The sequence below is a fragment of the Notolepis coatsorum genome (genome assembly GCF_963971535.1).
Source record: "Notolepis coatsorum genome assembly, chromosome: 6".
Taxonomy (NCBI): Eukaryota; Metazoa; Chordata; class Actinopteri; order Aulopiformes; family Paralepididae; genus Notolepis; species Notolepis coatsorum.
The window spans coordinates 108,162,256-108,181,090 of record NC_140170.1 but is presented as its reverse complement, the minus strand read 5'-3'; the positions used below and the strand labels follow the sequence as shown (position 1 = coordinate 108,181,090).

The 18,835-nt window shown below is 39.6% G+C and overlaps 1 protein-coding gene across 2 annotated transcripts in view; it reads left to right on the top strand.

Moving 5' to 3' along the window:
* rbck1 (RanBP-type and C3HC4-type zinc finger containing 1) overlaps positions 1-18,835 on the top strand; it is a 164,315-nt gene that overhangs the window by 30,708 nt on the left and 114,772 nt on the right. Inside the window, exons 12-13 of one of the 2 annotated variants that reach the window (XM_084316511.1) lie at positions 12,764-12,907; positions 14,589-15,659. The exons of the other annotated variant lie outside the window; for it this stretch is intronic. Of the exons in view, the coding sequence (XP_084172637.1) occupies positions 12,764-12,907; positions 14,589-14,672 (228 nt within the window). The 3' untranslated portion in view covers positions 14,673-15,659. Of the gene's footprint in view, positions 1-12,763; positions 12,908-14,588; positions 15,660-18,835 lie in introns of those variants that run through there. 2 annotated transcript variants of the gene reach the window in all.

Below are 18,835 nucleotides of genomic sequence, written 5' to 3'. Positions count from 1 at the left end.
TCGCATGGACCCTCCTGTGCAGCTAACGACCCCAACTGTAATTTCACCCCAAAGCGATGAAACCTCAGTTGTATGCAACCTATTAAAAAGACAAAATGAGATAACAGCAATGCTAGTGGAGCAGCAAACCACTCACTTACTGCCACCAAGAGAGATTCCATATTTTGATGGGGATCCTCTGCAGTACAGAACCTTTGTCAGAGCCTTTGTTCATTGTGTGGAGAAGAACACGAGAAACAGAGGTGATTGTTTGTACTTCTTGGAGAAGTACACCAGGGGTCAGCCTAAAGAGCTTGTGCGTAGCTGTCAACACATGGCTCCAGACAGAGGCTATGATATGGCTAAGTACCTACTTGAACAACACTTTGGAGATGAATATAAAATCACAGCAGCTTACATGGAGAAGATGCTCAACTGGCCGCTAGTGAAGGCTGAAGACATAAAATCTCTTCAAGCCTATGCTCTTTTCCTTCGGGAGTGCTGTAATGCTATGGAGAATGTCCAGTACATGAGGGAACTCGATATGCCAGCGAACATGAAAGTATTGATTTCAAAGCTTCCATACAAGCTCAGAGAGAATTGGAGAGTCTCTGTATGTTCGATAATGGAAAAACACCATCGCAGACCACAATTCATGGATATTGTCACATTCATTGAGCGCCAGGTAAAGATTGTCTCAGACCCAGTCTTCGGAGACATTCAAAATACACCACCAAATACAGGAAGTAGACCTATGAACATGAACAGAATGAAATCACAAATTAAACCCAAATTCATAGGAGACAGTTTTGCAACCACAGTTACTATCGAAACCCCTGCAAAGCAAAGAAATGCATGTGCTCACAACACCAACACTTGTGTATGTTGCTCTAAAAACCACACTCTGGATCAATGTCCTCAGATGGAGGAGAAGACACACAGGGACAAGATTACTTTTATAAGACAAAAAGGAATCTGTTTTGGCTGCCTTCGCATTGGACATCTTAGCAGGAATTGCGAGAAGCGCTTGACTTGCAAGGTGTGCAGCCAAAACCATCCCAGTGTTCTTCATATAAATCAGAAGGAGAGAGCAAGCAACACAAACCAGCCAAAGAAACCTTCGGTGAGTAACGCACAGATCTCTTTGCAGACATGTGGACAAACAGGGGCCGGAAGCAGTAATGGGGCTCTGTCAATCTTGCCTGTACAGGTGAAGTCCGGCGAGGGAGACAACATAATTACAACATATGCATTTTTAGATCCAGGCAGCACTGACACATTTTGTTCAGAAACCCTAATGAGAAGGCTGAACCTTACAGGAAGGAAAACACAAATCAGCTTACATACCATGGGCCCAAAGGCATCTGTGTCCAGCTACATGCTGACAGACTTGGAGATCGCCAGCCTCACTGGGAAACAGTTCTATGACCTGCCCAAGGTCTACACCCAGAAGAGGATGCCCGTAACCACAAGTAACATCATTAGCAAAGAGGAGTTGGCTAAGTGGCCATACTTGGATGGGGTTGTCCTTCCTCGGATTCAAGCTGATGTGGAGTTATTGATAGGTACCAATGCCTCCAAAATGCTTGAACCTTGGGAAGTTGTGAACAGTCGTGGCAATGGGCCATATGCCATTAAGACCCTATTGGGGTGGGTCATTAATGGTCCCCTTTCAGGCTACAGTGAGCAGCGGAGCCAGAGTGTCTACCCCGCTGCTATTGTTAATAGGATCTCTATAACTAATCTGGAGGACCATGATTTTAATGAAAGGTCATCAGAAGGCAAAGAGGAAATGTCGAGGGATGATTTGAAGTTCATGGAAATCATGACTGATTCATGCAAACGTCAGGACGGACATTACACCTTGGAGCTTCCATTTAAAAGGAAAGAAGTGTCTCTGCCAAACAATCAGTTTGTTGCTAGGCAACGCATCCTTGGACTGAAAAGGAGGTTTGGGAGAGATGAGAAGTTCCACCGAGACAGGATTTCTGCCATCCAAAGAACATCTGATGTCACGCAGTGGAGGTACATTCATACCACTCAGAACCCTGCTGACAAAACTTCAAGGGGAGTTAAGGTGGATGATTTGCTGACCAACAGAAGGTGGATTGAGGGCCCTGAGTTTCTTTGGAAACCAGAGGAAGAGTGGCCAGATGGTATCTTGGAGTACAACAATTTCTGCTGATGACCCTGAGGTCAAAAAGGATCTCAACATCAATGCAGTAATTGTCGATGCACCAAGTGCCACACACCAACTGATCACCTACTTTTCTAACTAGAAAAGGTTGAAGAGGTCAGTTGCTTGGATCCTGAAACTACGAAAGACTCTATTGGAGATGAGTCATAAAAGAAACAGAGTCATGAGGATGCAGACAAAGTGGAACAGGAAACACTGGCTGAGAGAATACTTACCTTTGCTATAGGAGCGGCAGAGGTGGAGTAAGGAGAGACAAAGTCTTGTCCCTGGAGACATTGTATTGATCGCAGACGCTACAGCCCCATGTGGTTCCTGGTTACTTGGAAGAGTCCTGGAGACCTATCCCGACAGGAAAGGACTGGTGCATTCTGCACGAGTGTAGACCAGTAACTAAACTTTGCTTGCTTCAAGAAGCTGCAATTTAATAGACCAGTAACTAAACTTTGCTTGCTTCAAGTAGCTGCAATTTAAAGCTTCTAATTCAGAGAATTGTTTTTTGAGTTATTTTGTATAAATGTATTGGCTCCATTATGGAAATATTATTTTGAATTGTTCCTGGCCTCCTGCCATTCTCAATTAGGGGCCGGTGTGTTGGAGCCAAAATGCCCTTCCGTTAATTTAGTTTTATTTTAACTCACGGTGCAGAGGTTTGGCATTATCAGTCACCATGGCAACCACCACAGGGGGTGGTTACCCATATATACTGATCAGTGGGTGACGAGCCCCAGGTGTGCAAGGGGAATAGCCATACAGTTTTTGACCGTGTCTTGTCGTGTTCGTGTAGATGTGCCGTATAGGTCGGCGGTCAATGTTATTAGTAAAAAGAGTTTTTGTATATATATTTTTGGTTGATAAATCAATAAAAGGATTGGCATATCGAAAATGATAAGAGCTCTCTGGACATTGAATTCTTCAAGCACGCGTCTAACTCAAGCCAGTCCACTTGCCCCTCGCAGTAGGCTTATGTAAAGGAGTCTACAATAATCAAAAGGCTATTTTCATCTGTGGGGATTTTAACATTGATCTTTTAAATCCAAACAAACATAAAATGACTGAGGAATTCATCAACACATTGTATAGTTTGAGCCTTTATCCAAAAATCACAAGACCCAGCCGAATCACATCCCATTGTGCCACTCTGATAGACAATATATTTACGAACATTATAGAAAACAATACAGTGAGTGGATTACTAATAAATGACATCAGCAACCATTTACCAGTTTTTACAGTTTATGACAACAACTACACAGAAAACAAGCAGGACAATAAACTACAATTTAAACGAGTAAGGACTGAAGAATCAATGAACGCTTTCAAAAATGATTTGCTACTACAAAATTGGGAGATAGTATATAAAGAGGATGACACTGATAAAGCATATGAAACATTCTTATCTATATTTAACTTACTATATCACAAACATTGTCCAATAAAAGAATATAGCAGTAAACATAAACACTCAGACAGCCCATGGATCACAAGGGGATTACAGAATGCATGTAAAAAGAAAAATACACTATATAGAGAATTTATAAAACATAGAACTAAAGAGGCAGAAAATAAATATAAGAAATATAAAAACAAGTTGACTAATATTATGAGAAGATGTAAGAAGGATCATTATAGTAGAATATTAGATAACAACAAATATAATATTAAAGGTGTTTGGAAGATATTAAATGGTATTATCAGGAATGGATCAAGACAAATAAACTATCCTCAGTATTTTATGGAAAAGGATCAAACTATTAGCAATATGGATGATGTGGTTAACAAATTTAATACATTTTTTGTAAATATTGGACCAGAATTAGTGGGGAAAATCCCAGATCCAGTGACTCCTGAAGACATAAAAGACAATTACATTGAAAGAAATCCTAGTTCAATGTTTCTGGAAGCGGTAGATGAAAATGAAATTATAGAAACTACTAATAAATGTAAAAACAAGACATCTACAGACAGTAATGAAATAGATATGAAAATAGTAAAAAATGTCATTAGTGGGATTTCAAAACCACTCACGCACATCTGCAATTTATCATTCAAAACTGGTCGATTTCCGAATAAAATGAAAATAGCAAAAGTCATACCTCTGTTCAAGACTGGAGATAAACACCACTTCACAAATTATAGGCCTGTTTCTCTACTTCCTCAGTTTTCAAAAATATTAGAAAAACTCTTCAACAACAGATTAGATAAATTCATTGATAAACATAATTTACTCACCGATAGCCAGTATGGATTCAGAACACACCGGTCAACATCACTAGCGTTAATAGAACTCATTGAAAAAATCACAAATTCCATAGATCAAAAAAAACATGTAGCTGGAGTATTCATTGACCTAAAAAAAGCATTTGATACTATTAATCATGATATATTAATCAGGAAATTGGAGAGATATGGGATCAGGGGGGTAGTATTGGACTGGGTGAGAAGCTATCTAAATAAAAGACAACAATTTGTGACAATGAGAGATTATAAATCTGAATGTTTGGACATTGCTTGTGGTGTCCCCCAGGGGTCAGTGTTGGGTCCAAAACTGTTCATCTTGTACATTAAGGAGATATGTAAAGTATCCAATATATTTAAATGTATTTTATTTGCGGATGACACTAATCTTTTTTTTTCTGGTGAGAATGTCCAGCAGCTTTTAGAGGTCATCACATCTGAAATGAAGAAATTGAAGGAATGGTTTGATAGAAACAAATTATCATTGAACTTGAGCAAAACTAAAATGATGTTGTTTGGAAACTGTAGATTGGATACTCAGGTACAAGTTAAAATAAATGATGTGATTATTGAAAGAGTTTATGAAAATAAATTCCTAGGTGTAATAATAGACCATAAAATCTGTTGGAAACCTCACATAAAACATGTCCAATCTAAACTCTCACAAAGCATTTCAGTCATGAGTAAAGTAAAGCACATCCTGGATAGAAAATCACTCTACATTCTCTACTGTTCACTAGTTTTACCATATTTAAATTACTGTGCTGAAGTCTGGGGAAACAATTATAAGTCTACACTACAACCACTTTTTATACTCCAAAAAAGGGCCATAAGGATAGTTCACATTGCAGGTTATCGTGATCACACTAACATATTGTTTCTGGAGTCAAAGACATTGAAGTTAAATGATCTTGTGGAATTTAAAACGGCACAATTAATGTATAAAGCAAAAAGTCATGCACTTCCAAGAAACATTCAAGAATTGTTCTTTGATAGGGAGGGGGGTTATAATCTGAGGGGAGAACACAATTTAAAGGTGCTAAACGTACGCACTACCATGAGAAAACACTGCATCTCAATATGTGGAGTGAAACTGTGGAACAGTCTAAATGTGGTGCTAAAGCAATGTCCAAACATGAGACAATTCAAACTGATGTATAAGGAAATTATGTTCACAAGGTACAGGGATGAGGAAGGGACTTGATATTCACAGGTGTTTACATTTTTATTTTGTTTTCTATTTTATTTTATTTTATACATATATAGTTTTTGTTTTTTGTTTTGCATATATATATATATTTTTTTCTTTTCTTTTTTATGTTTAAAATAGTACACTCATTTGAGTAGTGGAAAAGGGGTAGGATTAAATAAGTGTATACTTCTTCCTAGGGCTGGGCGATATGACCAAAAACGTTATCGCGATAAAATTATAAAATTATTTTCATATAACTCGATATCGATAATTATCGTCGATATAATGTCTGTCAAGTTTAATTAACTTATTATGCCCGGCGCCGATACGCGGGCTGACTTGTTTTGCTGCTGTGAATGTCTCGAGAGTCGAATTGATGTCGTCATCAGTCCGCGCACGTTAGCAGAGCGGAGTATCTCAAGCGGAGTATCTCATGACTCAAAAATGACCCTAAAATACTCTGTTCCGCCCAATTCATTGCAACGACGTCCACCGTATACCCCACACTACTATAACAGTTACCCTCAGAATTCAAAACACACACCAACTCGGCAGGTAACCTGTGAAATAGCGGCGTGCAAGCTAATTAGCCATAGCCAGCCCCGTTTCCAAGCGGAGTATTTCATGACAATGTACTAAGAAATGACCCTAAAATACTCTGTTCCGCCCAATTCATTGCAACGACGTCCACCGTATACCCCACACTACTATAACAGTTACCCTCAGAATTCAAAACACACACCAACTCGGCAGGTAACCTGTGAAATAGCGGCGTGCAAGCTAATTAGCCATAGCCAGCCTCGTTTCCAAGCGGAGTATTTCATGACAATGTACTAAAAAATGACCCTAAAATACTCTGTTCCGCCCAATTCATTGCAACGACGTCCACCGTATACGCCACACTACTATAACAGTTACCCTCAGAATTCAAAACACACACCAACTCGGCAGGTAACCTGTGAAATAGTGGCGTGCAAGCTAATTAGCCATAGCCAGCCTTGTTTACCGAGTCCTACCTCCTTCCGGGTCTCCTTCCTCTATCGGCCATCTCCTTCACCGATTGGTTGTTAGTGCGTGTGCTCATATCCAAGCTTGGAAAATCGATATATCGAAACTTTGCGACCACGTTTCATGTTTATTTCGAGGAAATAATTTATCGCGATAGTTATCGTTATCGTTTTATCGCCCAGCCCTACTTCTTCCTACTCCTTTTCGAACATGCAGATTGAGTTGTTTTTCTTTTTTGTTATTGTTTGTTGTATTCATTGCATGTTCGAAATAAAGACTTCAAATCAAATCAAATCAAATCCAGGAGGGAAAAGACACTTTGGATAGTAGGGACTGCATCTCTGCCTGTCCTGACCAGGAAACACTTTGCAACTGTGATCTCCTCTGGCAATAGTTGGATATTGTAATGTGTGGCGAGGGGTTGCAGCAATTCCACTGAGAGAAACTGGTCTGAGGCTGGATAACATGCCTGTGTATGCCTCTCATAAGTTGTTATCCAACTCATGAGAACCTGCTCTCAAGCTCTGGATAGAACAGTCTCTGTCTCAGCTGATCTCCTGAGCTGAGGTCTGAGCTTGTGCCACAAGATGCCATTACATATGGCCTTTGTCCTGTCATACATGTCCACTGCCATCTCTGAGGTGCGATAACCTTTGAGTGTGTCCTGCACTGTGCTTTTAAATAGTACAGATAGGTATTGAAGATGTGCACTTTAACGCAGCAGCACCTGGAGCCATCCATACCCATGTCCAGTGTCCACTGACAAAGACATGCTCATGATACTGTGATAAACTATAATAAGCTTTAATCGAACCCTGGTTCATTTCCTCGGATAGTCCGGTTGGTTTGGGGTGGTCTGAAATCTCATTCACTCTTGCAAGTGAACCCTGCATTTGAGATGTGAATGCAAAGTGGACCAAAGGCAGGAAAATACCCCAAAATCTAATATCTTTTTTATGAGACTTTTATTTTCGATTGCTTAAGCATGATTTTTAAAACGGGGCCCGGTGTTTCAAAACACACAATTAGCACAACCACACACACAATTATCAGAACACCTCAGATCCTTTGCTAAATTAAACACTTGTCAAAACCATACACTAATTTAAAAAAACTACATTTTGTTACCATATTATGAAACACGTTTTATATGACTTAATTCTGTTTGAACCAGTTACTCACACTGCTGTGCTTAACCTAAAACACATTTAGCAATTCTACTTCTCAGTGATAGAGTACTGTAAGTGAAGTACGCAGACAATGTGCAAATATACAATAAATTCACCAAACACTACACAATACCAATGCTGTAGACTGATGAAAATATAATTTATTTATCTACATATACCCAAATCAATGATGCAGACTGCTGAAAAAAAACATTTTCTCTCCATACACCCAAATCAATGATGCAGACTGATGAAAATATAAATTTTCTCTCCATATAACCAAATCAGTCAACATTTCAACATGGAGAATCACAACAAAACATGTCCCAGTTTTCATGCTACTATGTGCATAACACTGTAAGCTCAGCAAATATCAGACAAACATAAAATACTGTATCCAGTAGGCCTACAGGTTAAAATTACAGTAAAACAAAAACAATTTTGAAAAAATGTAAATAGAGTACAGAAAATACTAGACATTATCTCGTTGCCTAGCTGGATCTGGCAAGATAATTTTTTGCTCTGTGTATTGTTTTGCAAAAAGTGTGAGGCTGACATTGTGCTTATAGGGGTGCAAATCTGGGCCTATGTTTTGCTTCTTGAGTGTAAGGTTTTGATAATTGTGTAATACTTTTGATTTGAGTGTTTATGCAATTGAAGAAAACTGTAAAGACTAGAGATGAACTGTTTATTTCTTTTGTACATAGGCTAAGGCTGTGCATATGTTTGTTTGTTTGTTTATTTGCTTATGTGTATGATTCTTAACACTTTGAGCGCCACGCCTGGTTTTCCGTTTTACCGGCTGAATGCCACCATCGGCGCCAATGTTAACGTTAATATCGCCTAATCTATGTTTTAAATTATGGCTATGTGTCTAATCTGCCCATCGCATTATCAAATACTATTTTCCAGTCAGTGCTGTGAAGGCAGATTGTTTTTTTATCGCGTCGTTTCCGTTTCAGAGCAGTTAGAAAAGCCCCCGTTTTGATATAAAAAACAGCTCATTCTGGAGCATTCTATGAAAATCGTCTTTTAGTGGAATATTCCACAACGTTGATATTCGTCGGCCTTTTTATGAATCGTTTTCAAATAAACGCTAGATGATCAATATTATACGTGCACGCAAGCACATTACGGCCGCGCACTGATAATCGCTCCGTTGATTAAATTTCCTCACAGACTTTTACAGTGAAACCGAAAGAGGACATTTCACAAAACAGCTTATAACTTCATCAAACTTACTCTGATTATCCTAACACTGATAACATAGAGTCCTTACCTGACATCAGATGGTATCCAACTGGTATATTCCAATTCCTGATCACCATTCGATCTCCATGATCAACGGGGATCTGAGGTTCCAGAATGAACTGTGGTAACCCCGGCTGGATCAGTGAACTGGAAAATGTGGAGTACCGGATTTTTTTCCCCATTCATTTTCATTGAGTCCATTCCAAAATCACTTATGTCATCTGGGAGACGACAGGGGGCGCTTTTTTCCACAGTGATCGCCGGCGCCCCTCGGCTATACTCGGGTAGGCTCGGGTGATGCAATAATTTTTCAGATCGCTAAAAAAAAAGGATTTTTTTTTTTCTAACCCTAAAAACGCCCCTGGCCGGTAGAGAGATTCCCCAAACGTCCCTAAGATTGGATTCGGCCGTGGCTGAGAGCAGGATTTACGAGTGCTGAGGAGCACACTTAACTTGACAGACTGTGTGCTCCGTGTTCTTAATGGCTTTATTTTGGAGGAATCATAGTGATTCCTTCATGTCAACCCTACATGCCTCCTTGGAATTAATTAACACTTTAAGTGCCGAAAACGTGTTTAGGCGTCTTTCCTAGCCATGCTAAAGTTGCAGAGGACGCCCTAACTCGTCTTTAATATCAATATTTAAAAAATCTGTGATCGAAATCATATTTTTCCTCCGCAGCCCTGAGACACAGTGCTGGCCTCCTCTCAACCCTCTAGCGGTTCAAGAGCGCCATCTGGTGGCCGATCGGCAGAAGCGCCAAACAGGAAGTCATGTGGATGAAGTGCTGATCGTCCATATTACTTCCGGGCACTCTCTATAGGTCCCGGGACTCGATCTCGACACAATACATAGCGATCCGTTGCCAATAACTCGATAAACAACATGATTTGGACGTATATACTATTATACAACCTGGAAATAGATCGCGTATTTCTACATCCCATAATAGGAATATTTCAGTTCCACGCTCATCGTCCAACGGCGCGAGGAAGATACGGTAAGATTCAGCGTTATTTTTGAACGTGTTCGATATAAACTGCTCTGATGATCATATCACCCACACTAGATGAATGATATAACGCTGCCCACGGAATTATAAACGATCCCCCGCCCATCCGGTCATCATCAGATGATACGTAGAAACTTCTAGAAGTACGTCCAATTGAAATTTTTGATCTCGCACAGATTCCTACCAAACTGTATTTCATCATCAATATAATGCATTTGGGGCTATAAATCACGTTCTGGAGAAAGCTGCAGAAAGAGATGAAAACATACTTGTACTTTAGACCATATTTTACTATGAATATGTGAATGAAAAAGTTTAACGTTGCTACACAATGAACAATACATATAGGACCTTGAATGGGCCCTAATAATGGCAATCTAGCAATAGAATTTAAAAAGTTATAGCCCTGCAAAGAAGGGGAACTTCTCCATAGACAAATAGAGATGGCAACGGATGGTATATCATGAATTTAGCCTTAGGCAATCAAAGTGTTAATTAATCATAATTTCAATAAATATGAAAATATTTGTACGATAAAGAATTACGCATTTGATGTCGGAAACATAAATAATATGGATTCATCTGATCACAGGGCAGCTGGATTAACCATATCTGAACCAGCTATTTTGGACAAACGTATAATTACTTTAATTACTCAGATATTCAAACACAATTATGCAATTGTGAAATGATTGAAAATAATAATTATTTAATGCCTTCTGTGGAATTTGTATTTGTTACATACATATCTGTTTTATTGATTAATTATACATTTGAACGAATGCAGGTTATAGCCAACATGCAATATATCCCATTGATTGGTACAATGGGACAGACATTTGTTTGATATAGCTATAACCTGCATTCCTTCAAATATATCATTAATCAATAAAACAGATATTGAAATACACTATGTAGCCTACTACACCAACACTGTAAATGACAGTGGATAAATAAATAAGAGACAATACTATGGCTCATTTGACAGTCACTATCTCTTGTCCAACATAAATTTGTTCATGTATACGTTTGCGTGTTATGCAGTGGTGAATATTGTAAAATAATAATAATAATAATAATAATAATAATAATAATAATAATAATAATAATAATAATAATAATAATAATAATAATAATAATAATAATAATAATAATAATAATAATAATAATAATAATAATAATAATAATAATAATAATAATAATAATAATACATCTATTTTATATAGCACCTTTCCAGATGCTCAAAGTCGCTTTACATGGGTAGAAGAAACAAAACTATGGCAAAACAAAAACAGAACAAAAAGAATACACGACAAAATTAAATAAAACCGACAGAATTAGAGGTCAAAAGCAAGATTGAAAAGGTGGGTTTTGAGGGCTGATTTAAAATATGTCAGGGTGTTTGCATCACGGATATGGCTGGGGAGGGCATTCTAGAGGGAGGGGGCAGCAGCAGCAAAGGCCCTGTCGCCCCAGGTCTGGAGCCTGGTTGTGGGAGGTGTTAGGAGGTTGGCATCAGCAGACCTAAGGCGACGGGTCGGACCGGTAGGGAGGGGCAAGGTTGTTGAGGGCTTTAAATGTGATGAGAAGTATTTTAAATTGTATCCTGTATTTGATCGGAAGCCAATGGAGGTTGTGGAGGATAGGGGTGATGTGATCAGAGCGACTGGTGGAGGTGAGCATGCGGGCAGCAGAGTTTTGGACATATTGGAGTTTATTGAGGATGGTGTTTGGTGAGCCGTAGAGGATGCTGTTACAGTAATCCAGTCTTGATGAAATGAATGCATGAACCAGTGTTTCAGCAGCGATAGTTTCAGAGTGATCCGGGCTAATTCCCGGAAGCTGAGTTATAGAGCGCTATGTGAATTTTGCTAACGTCGTTCGCGTTGCTCGCCTGGACACTTGATATCAAAGGTATATAATAGGTATTATGTTTCATCATGAATGCATCAAAGGGGAGGGTCGTTTTTTGATGCTCTGATCGTCAGCAATGGCATACGTTTTGAATACTACATACGTTGATCGTTGCGATCGATGTGAAATCATTGTCGGATCAAAGTAGGATTGATGTCATATAGTCCTTACCTTTTACTAGGAGTTATCCCAAAATGAATATTCCAATTGTCTGATCGCGATTTCCAGTATTGATTTGTCCATCGGGTCCCTGACATGAAATGGCACAAAATATGCATCAAGTGTGCTGAACGCGTTCCAAGTTGCTCGAATGAACCGTTTCACTTGCCGGGGTCCAAATTCTCCGCCCGGATCATATAAAATGTAACACACAGTGTGAAATAAGGTTTCAAAGGGTAGGCGATACTGCCACCTAGCAGGATTAGACCGGCATTGCACTCTCGGGGTCTCAAAATGAGTTCCAATGGTAACACTGAGGTCCGTGAGAGTGTATAGAATATTCAAATCGAAAAAACTATGAAAACCCGAGATTTGCGCTCAACCGCTGGCGAGATAACCCAAGAAATCTCGGGGTTGGCGCAGAAAGTGTTAACAAAAAACAATGGTTTACATCACGTATTTCAAACACAAATTATTCTCTACCTTAGGGGTAAACATATATTTGACTACATCTTTTTATATATAGAAGTAAATATCCCTCTTAGAGGATCTAGAATGCTCCAGGCACCACATTAATTCCCCCATTATGTATACATCAAACACAGATTTATTACAGTATATTTTTATTATCATATTGTTCACTGTAGGCCATGCTGCAAAGTGGGGAAGCCATGCACTGTCCTCGCTGTGATGTCATCGTCCAGAAAAAGGACGGCTGTGATTGGATTTGCTGCCTGATGTGCAAGACGGAGATCTGTTGGGTGACCAAACAGGCTCGCTGGGGGCCAAATGTAAATACACACATGTTATATACACACAGTCACACACAGACACAGGCTGTTTTTTTATTTTTTTTATATAGCGCTTTTATCCAAAGCGCTTTACAATTTGTTACTCACATTTTACCCGTTCACTCACACATTCACTCACACATTGACACACCGACGGCGGAGGCAACCATGCTAGGTGCCAACCTGCTCATTGGGAGCAATTAGGGGTTAAGTGTCTTGCTCAAGGACACATCGACACGCTGCCCGGGAGGAGCGGGAATCAAACCGGGAACCTCCGGATTGCCAGACGACTGCTCTACCTCTCGAGCCACTGTCGCCCCTTGACAATGACAGACCTATACTAGGGATGGGCTGAGTACCCACCGTTTCAACTGAATGCAAGTGTTTTTTTAGGGAACTCTATTTGTATTATTTAAAATAAATTTGGTTACCACCAAGTATAGTCCACCAAAAGTGCTTCTTTTTGCCACTGAAACAGAAATCTTGCTCTGAAATCCCACAAGGCATGGGTTGTTGAAGGAAGACAACACTAGAAGCTGCATGAGAGCATAAGGAGGATTCTATTTATAGTACGCTATGTTACAAAAGGTTTGTTGCGCTGTAATACAGCTAGCTTATCTAAAAGATAAAAACAACGGTTCATGTTTGTGCATTTCCAAATTGTGCCAACAAAACATTTAGCTAGTATTCACTATTGTTATGGAAATATGCCGTTCCATGAGCGGAGATACCTGCTGCAGACAGAGTGGAGGTAATGTAATTATTACAAATGGAAACTGGACTGTTTTGATATGCATTAAGAAAAAGAGGTTTATTCATCACATATAAACAAGACATATAATGAAATGAAGGTGGCCCTGCCCTCTTCGATTGTGCAAAAGATACAAATAATAATAGAAATAAAATAGACATGATAAAAATACTAAGATAAAATACAAAAGGCAATGAGTACTATGTACACTACTATACAATATACAGTTATACCCTATGTGGTGTGTTAAATAAGTACCCGAGCACTACAACTCGAGTAATTCATGCAGGTACTCGATCTCGGAAAACATAACTCCAGCCCATCCCTAACCTATACACATTCACACACATGCACCGATATTAGAACTTGCACACAGTCACAGACATAGACAACGACACACATGCACACACACGGGCACAACAGACGTGCGGATTCCGTATTCCGCACTGCGGAATACAAAGTACAGAGGGATACATTATAGCTGGCTCTGAACAACAGGAACAGGGAGCTTCTTTTTTTAACAAATTATTACCACAAGTTAAAACTGATAAATAATGGTGGTACATCTGGAGTAAGGCAGAACGAAAACCTTTTACAGTAACAGCTCGAGGCAGAAGAAAACAGCTGTTACGACCTTGATAGGTCTTCTAAAGGTGGTGTATTGCCGTTTTCAGGTAGTTTATCACTGCCTGGAGAAGTCCTGTCAATGTTTATAAAAAGAAAAATAAACATTGCATGCTTTTGTCTTTTTGAAGATTTTCCACGTTTACTTGTCGTTTTTACTTTATTGTGCATCTTGTTATAGAAGGAACGTTCGTCCCTTTGCTGATAAGACATTTTGTTGTTTACATTTTGGATTATATTGTAGTAAAATAGTTTAAGGCTAATCGCATGTGTGTAACCTTGGTATTTTATGTGTGTTTCTTATAGGGTAGTGGAGACACTTCTGGAGGCTGTAAATGTCGAACTGTCGATAACCAGCTCTGTCACCCCAACTGCCAGAACTGCCACTGAGAAAAATCACTTGTGCATAAACATACACACTCAAGAAACAGACGTCAGGATTTGCTTCCCTCGTGGGATTGGTCAATTTCATTCTGTCTTACTTTTGCCTACAAGAATATTGCATATATATATATTGATTTATTTGGTGTATTTCTACTTTTCTGTACATTGTTGCCACTGATGCACATCTTTCATTGAGGGAACGATCTTGGTATAATGAGTAGCAAAAGGACTTACCGGCTTGGTATAATATCTGCTGCGTTTATCCCAGTGAAACAGTCAAGACAGACCACCAGAGTGACAGGAAACTACAACCCAGTGATCTGTTGTAATTATAACCATGATCATAATTATTATAGATACTTTCTGTAACTGTCCTGCTCGCAGTGTTGGGTCTGGATTGTGACCATATAACCTAATAATAATAATAATAATAGACCTTCTCCCTAGCAGCGGACATTGTATGGACAAGTAGACAAATTTGCCAAACAGACCAACATAACATTATCCAATTTACTAGCATATTCTTCTCTCTTTATTTACCCAGGGTAGGTTCACATGAATGCTCTTTTTCAGCAATGTCCTGCTTTACACAGTTACACCATCTCCACTGGTGCAGTTGGGGGTTAAGTGCCTTGCTCAAGGGTACTTCAGCTTTTTCCTGCCAGTCCGGGAGATCGAACCAGCAACCTGCAGGTCACAAGCACGCTTCTCTTAACCTGTAGGCCACCACTGTCTAAGTCAAGGACATGTAAATATTATTTTCTTGGGGGCAGAAATCTTATACAGTATGTAGCTGATTAAGTTCTGTATAAGTTATTGCTAATGACCTTTTTTCTGTATAATATACTATACAGAAAATTATATTATGTGAAGGACAATACTATTTTTTAAGTGTTTACATTGGACCAAATGCAGAGTTGTTTAGAAATGCAGAACAAGCACTGTCTGAGCCACTGGATGACTTTGAAGCTGGAATAAATGGGATGAGTACCACTCATGTTGTTATGCGCTTCTCTTTTCCTATTTTGGTCGAGAATTCTTCCATGACAATTTCATGGTAAAAATTTGCTGCTGTGCTCCATTTAATTGTTTTGTTGTTCAGTTGACAGTTTTCCCAAGACTTGACTGAATATAATAACATAAAGGGGAACTGACCCATCTCAAACTCTGCCCTCTTTTCTTAATCCTTCAATCACAACGCTGGCTGTCCGAGGAAAGAAACAGTTGTGATTGGAGGGCAGAGTTTGAGATATGCTGTTCTTTTTGTGGGATGCTGCACACAACCGGCCATAGCTCCACATCTATCATTCACACCTACACGTTCATCTGTGTGAAGACTAGAGGGACATCTTTTTTTTTTATACTCATTCAACTGGAAGAGTGAACCGTTTATTTTCCTGTCAGAAGTAAAGCAGTAAAGCTAAAGACACTGAAAAGCCAGTAAAATCCCCTGCTTTCCACCTGACCTGATCAGAGGAAAGGGCAAATGGTTTTGAAATTGTACTTATTTATATTTTCAAGAACTGGTGTGTGTGCGTCGGCATTTACAATGTTTAAGTCGCATTTCCATTACAAATGCATGTGAACTTATAAGTAAAAACATTGTACTTCTTTAGCTCTAGTTTATTAGCATTCTTCATTAGCAACTTTACATTAGTATCCGGACAGATTCATCATAACAAAATTAACATAAAAGGCAGATAAATCATTTAGTGCAATGAAATCAAAAGACAACCGCTGAGTGCAGATATATAATGTAATGTAATACTGCTACTGGTATATGACTGTGTAGAGTATCATTGACTGTGTTTCAGGTTGCCCTCATTTCAGTGAATTATTAGATCAAAAATAATTATTATAAGAAACACCAGGCCATCCACATCACATACTATATTGATTTCAAATGCACCTGATCTGCCTGTGACATGGAAGTGGTTTAACCTTCACACAAAAGTTCGGTCTATTGATTGCTGTGCCCTGCAATGTAGGTGGCCTGGAACATGACCAATCGTGATTCAGACATTTTAGAACATGGTTTGAAACTGTTCTGCTGAGCTAAACACCAAAATATCACAACCAGTCCATTTATGACATCTCAACACAAAGTGTGCAGAAAAACTGTTTGCAGTGTGTGTTTCTATAAGACATTCAGGTGAGTATGTATTCCGGACACTGGACACCATTGAAATAGATGGACCCCAAGGCGATTAGGTGGCGTAGCGGAGATTGCGTTTGTCACCAACCCCGGAGCTGTGAGCTGGATTCGCCTGTTCGAATCCAGCTCAGCTCCGGGGTTGTCACCAGCTTGGCTGGCCGTTCACACTAATACAATTGGCTGTATTAGAGGGTGGGAGAAGCTTGCGGGGTGGGTCCGGGTCGTTGTAAACAGCGACTCCTACAGTTCGGTCGGGGCGCCTGCTAAGCGCGGATAGGACCTGAGTGGGATAGTGTGATCCTTCCACACGCTACGCCCTCTCAGGGAGGATCCGCGCTGCCAGGTGAAAAGAAGCGGTTGATTGGCTGGACGTGTGTCGGAGGAAGCACGTGATAGCCTCCACTCTCCCAGATGATCTGACTGTGGGGGGTAAGTGTGCAGCGACCGGGAAGGGGATTGGCAATTGGCATACGACTGACATTGGGATGGGAGAAAAATCGGAGGAAAATGGAGGGGGAAAAAGACAAAAAAAAAAAAAAAAAAATTGATGGATGGATGGATGGACCCCAAATAATGTAACTAGACTGAAGATTCCAACTGGATCACCTCTGCAGTGTAAACCCTGGACATCTGCCACTCCAGTCAGCCAAATTGCTACTTTCTCAAAGAAACCCAATTGTAATTCTGAAAAAAGATGATGATTACCGTATAATGGGTGGAATATATTCAGTGGTCCACAGGCTGGCTTTCTGACATGAGAAAACATCCGATTGGAAATGAGAAAAGCTACTATGTCAGATCTAAAGTGTTGGCTTTGTAAATCCAAACACATTTCAGTACAAAAAGTGTTACCCACTGTACTGTGGTTGAACGAACGGTAACCAAGAATTTCAAGTGTTGTTTGCCGCATGTCTGGTATATATATATATATTCATTTTATTTTTAAACCAGGCCATTGTGTGAGCATGTGAGCTGCTGAACTATAAGGAGATACTTCATCATCGACTTCAGTAAAGCGTAAGGTCATGGTTACTGTAGTTACATGGGGTCACAATACACAGGCACATTTTCAAGGTGCTGCAGCTGAGAAAGTCAGAAAGTTGGCCGCAACTATTTATACATGATTAATTTGTTCTTTTCCAACTCAGGAAACCTGTATTCTTGAAAACAACACTTTCTGTAGCCTGCTGTTCCGATGCAAGGTTTAGCAGTGAAACAAAACATAGACCACATCAGCCTGTCTGGTCAACAACGAGCTGGCTTGGCACAAATAACTAAAGCTAAGCTAATGTTTAAGGCCTGGTTTCTTGCGCAAATGGCCCGAACAGGAACCACATTTGTGGCAGGACTATATCTGATGGGTGCTCACTGGAGATGAGGTGCCGTTTTTCACTTTGGTCCTGGGCTGCGAGTTTATAAAAAAACGTCTTAAGGTAGAAAATGGATGCCAGCGTGTATGTAGGGTAAATGTCCCATCAACAAGACCCTCGGAAATAGCCTGTGTATCATGACCTTTACTTTCATTACTGTAAAATGATAATGACATTAAGAGCTAAACAAACATACAGCAAGAGAATTTTGAAAATCCTCTATTTGGTCTCAGTCCAAATATCAAAGACAGAACAAAATGGGGGATGACCAGCCACACGCACGCGCACACACACACGCACACACCTTTAACCTACTATCACCAACGCAAACACACTCTCTCACTCTTCATTGGCAGCAGTTTCAAGTCTATTGTGACCACCAAGCCTTTGCCTTAATAGCCTAAATCTTTGTGAACTTAACATTTGTTATTAATATCAGATTATCCTATATACATATATAAATTAACTTTGACAACATCATTAATTAACAGCTCTCAGAAATATATCTCTTCACTATTACAGGATGGATCCTTCTTGCCTCAAAACACCAGCAGCTGTTGGAGCCATTCGGGTGGAACTCCTTTGAAGGGAGATATAAAACAAGAGCCCTATATTGTAGCAGTTGTAGCATCCTATGTTAAGGT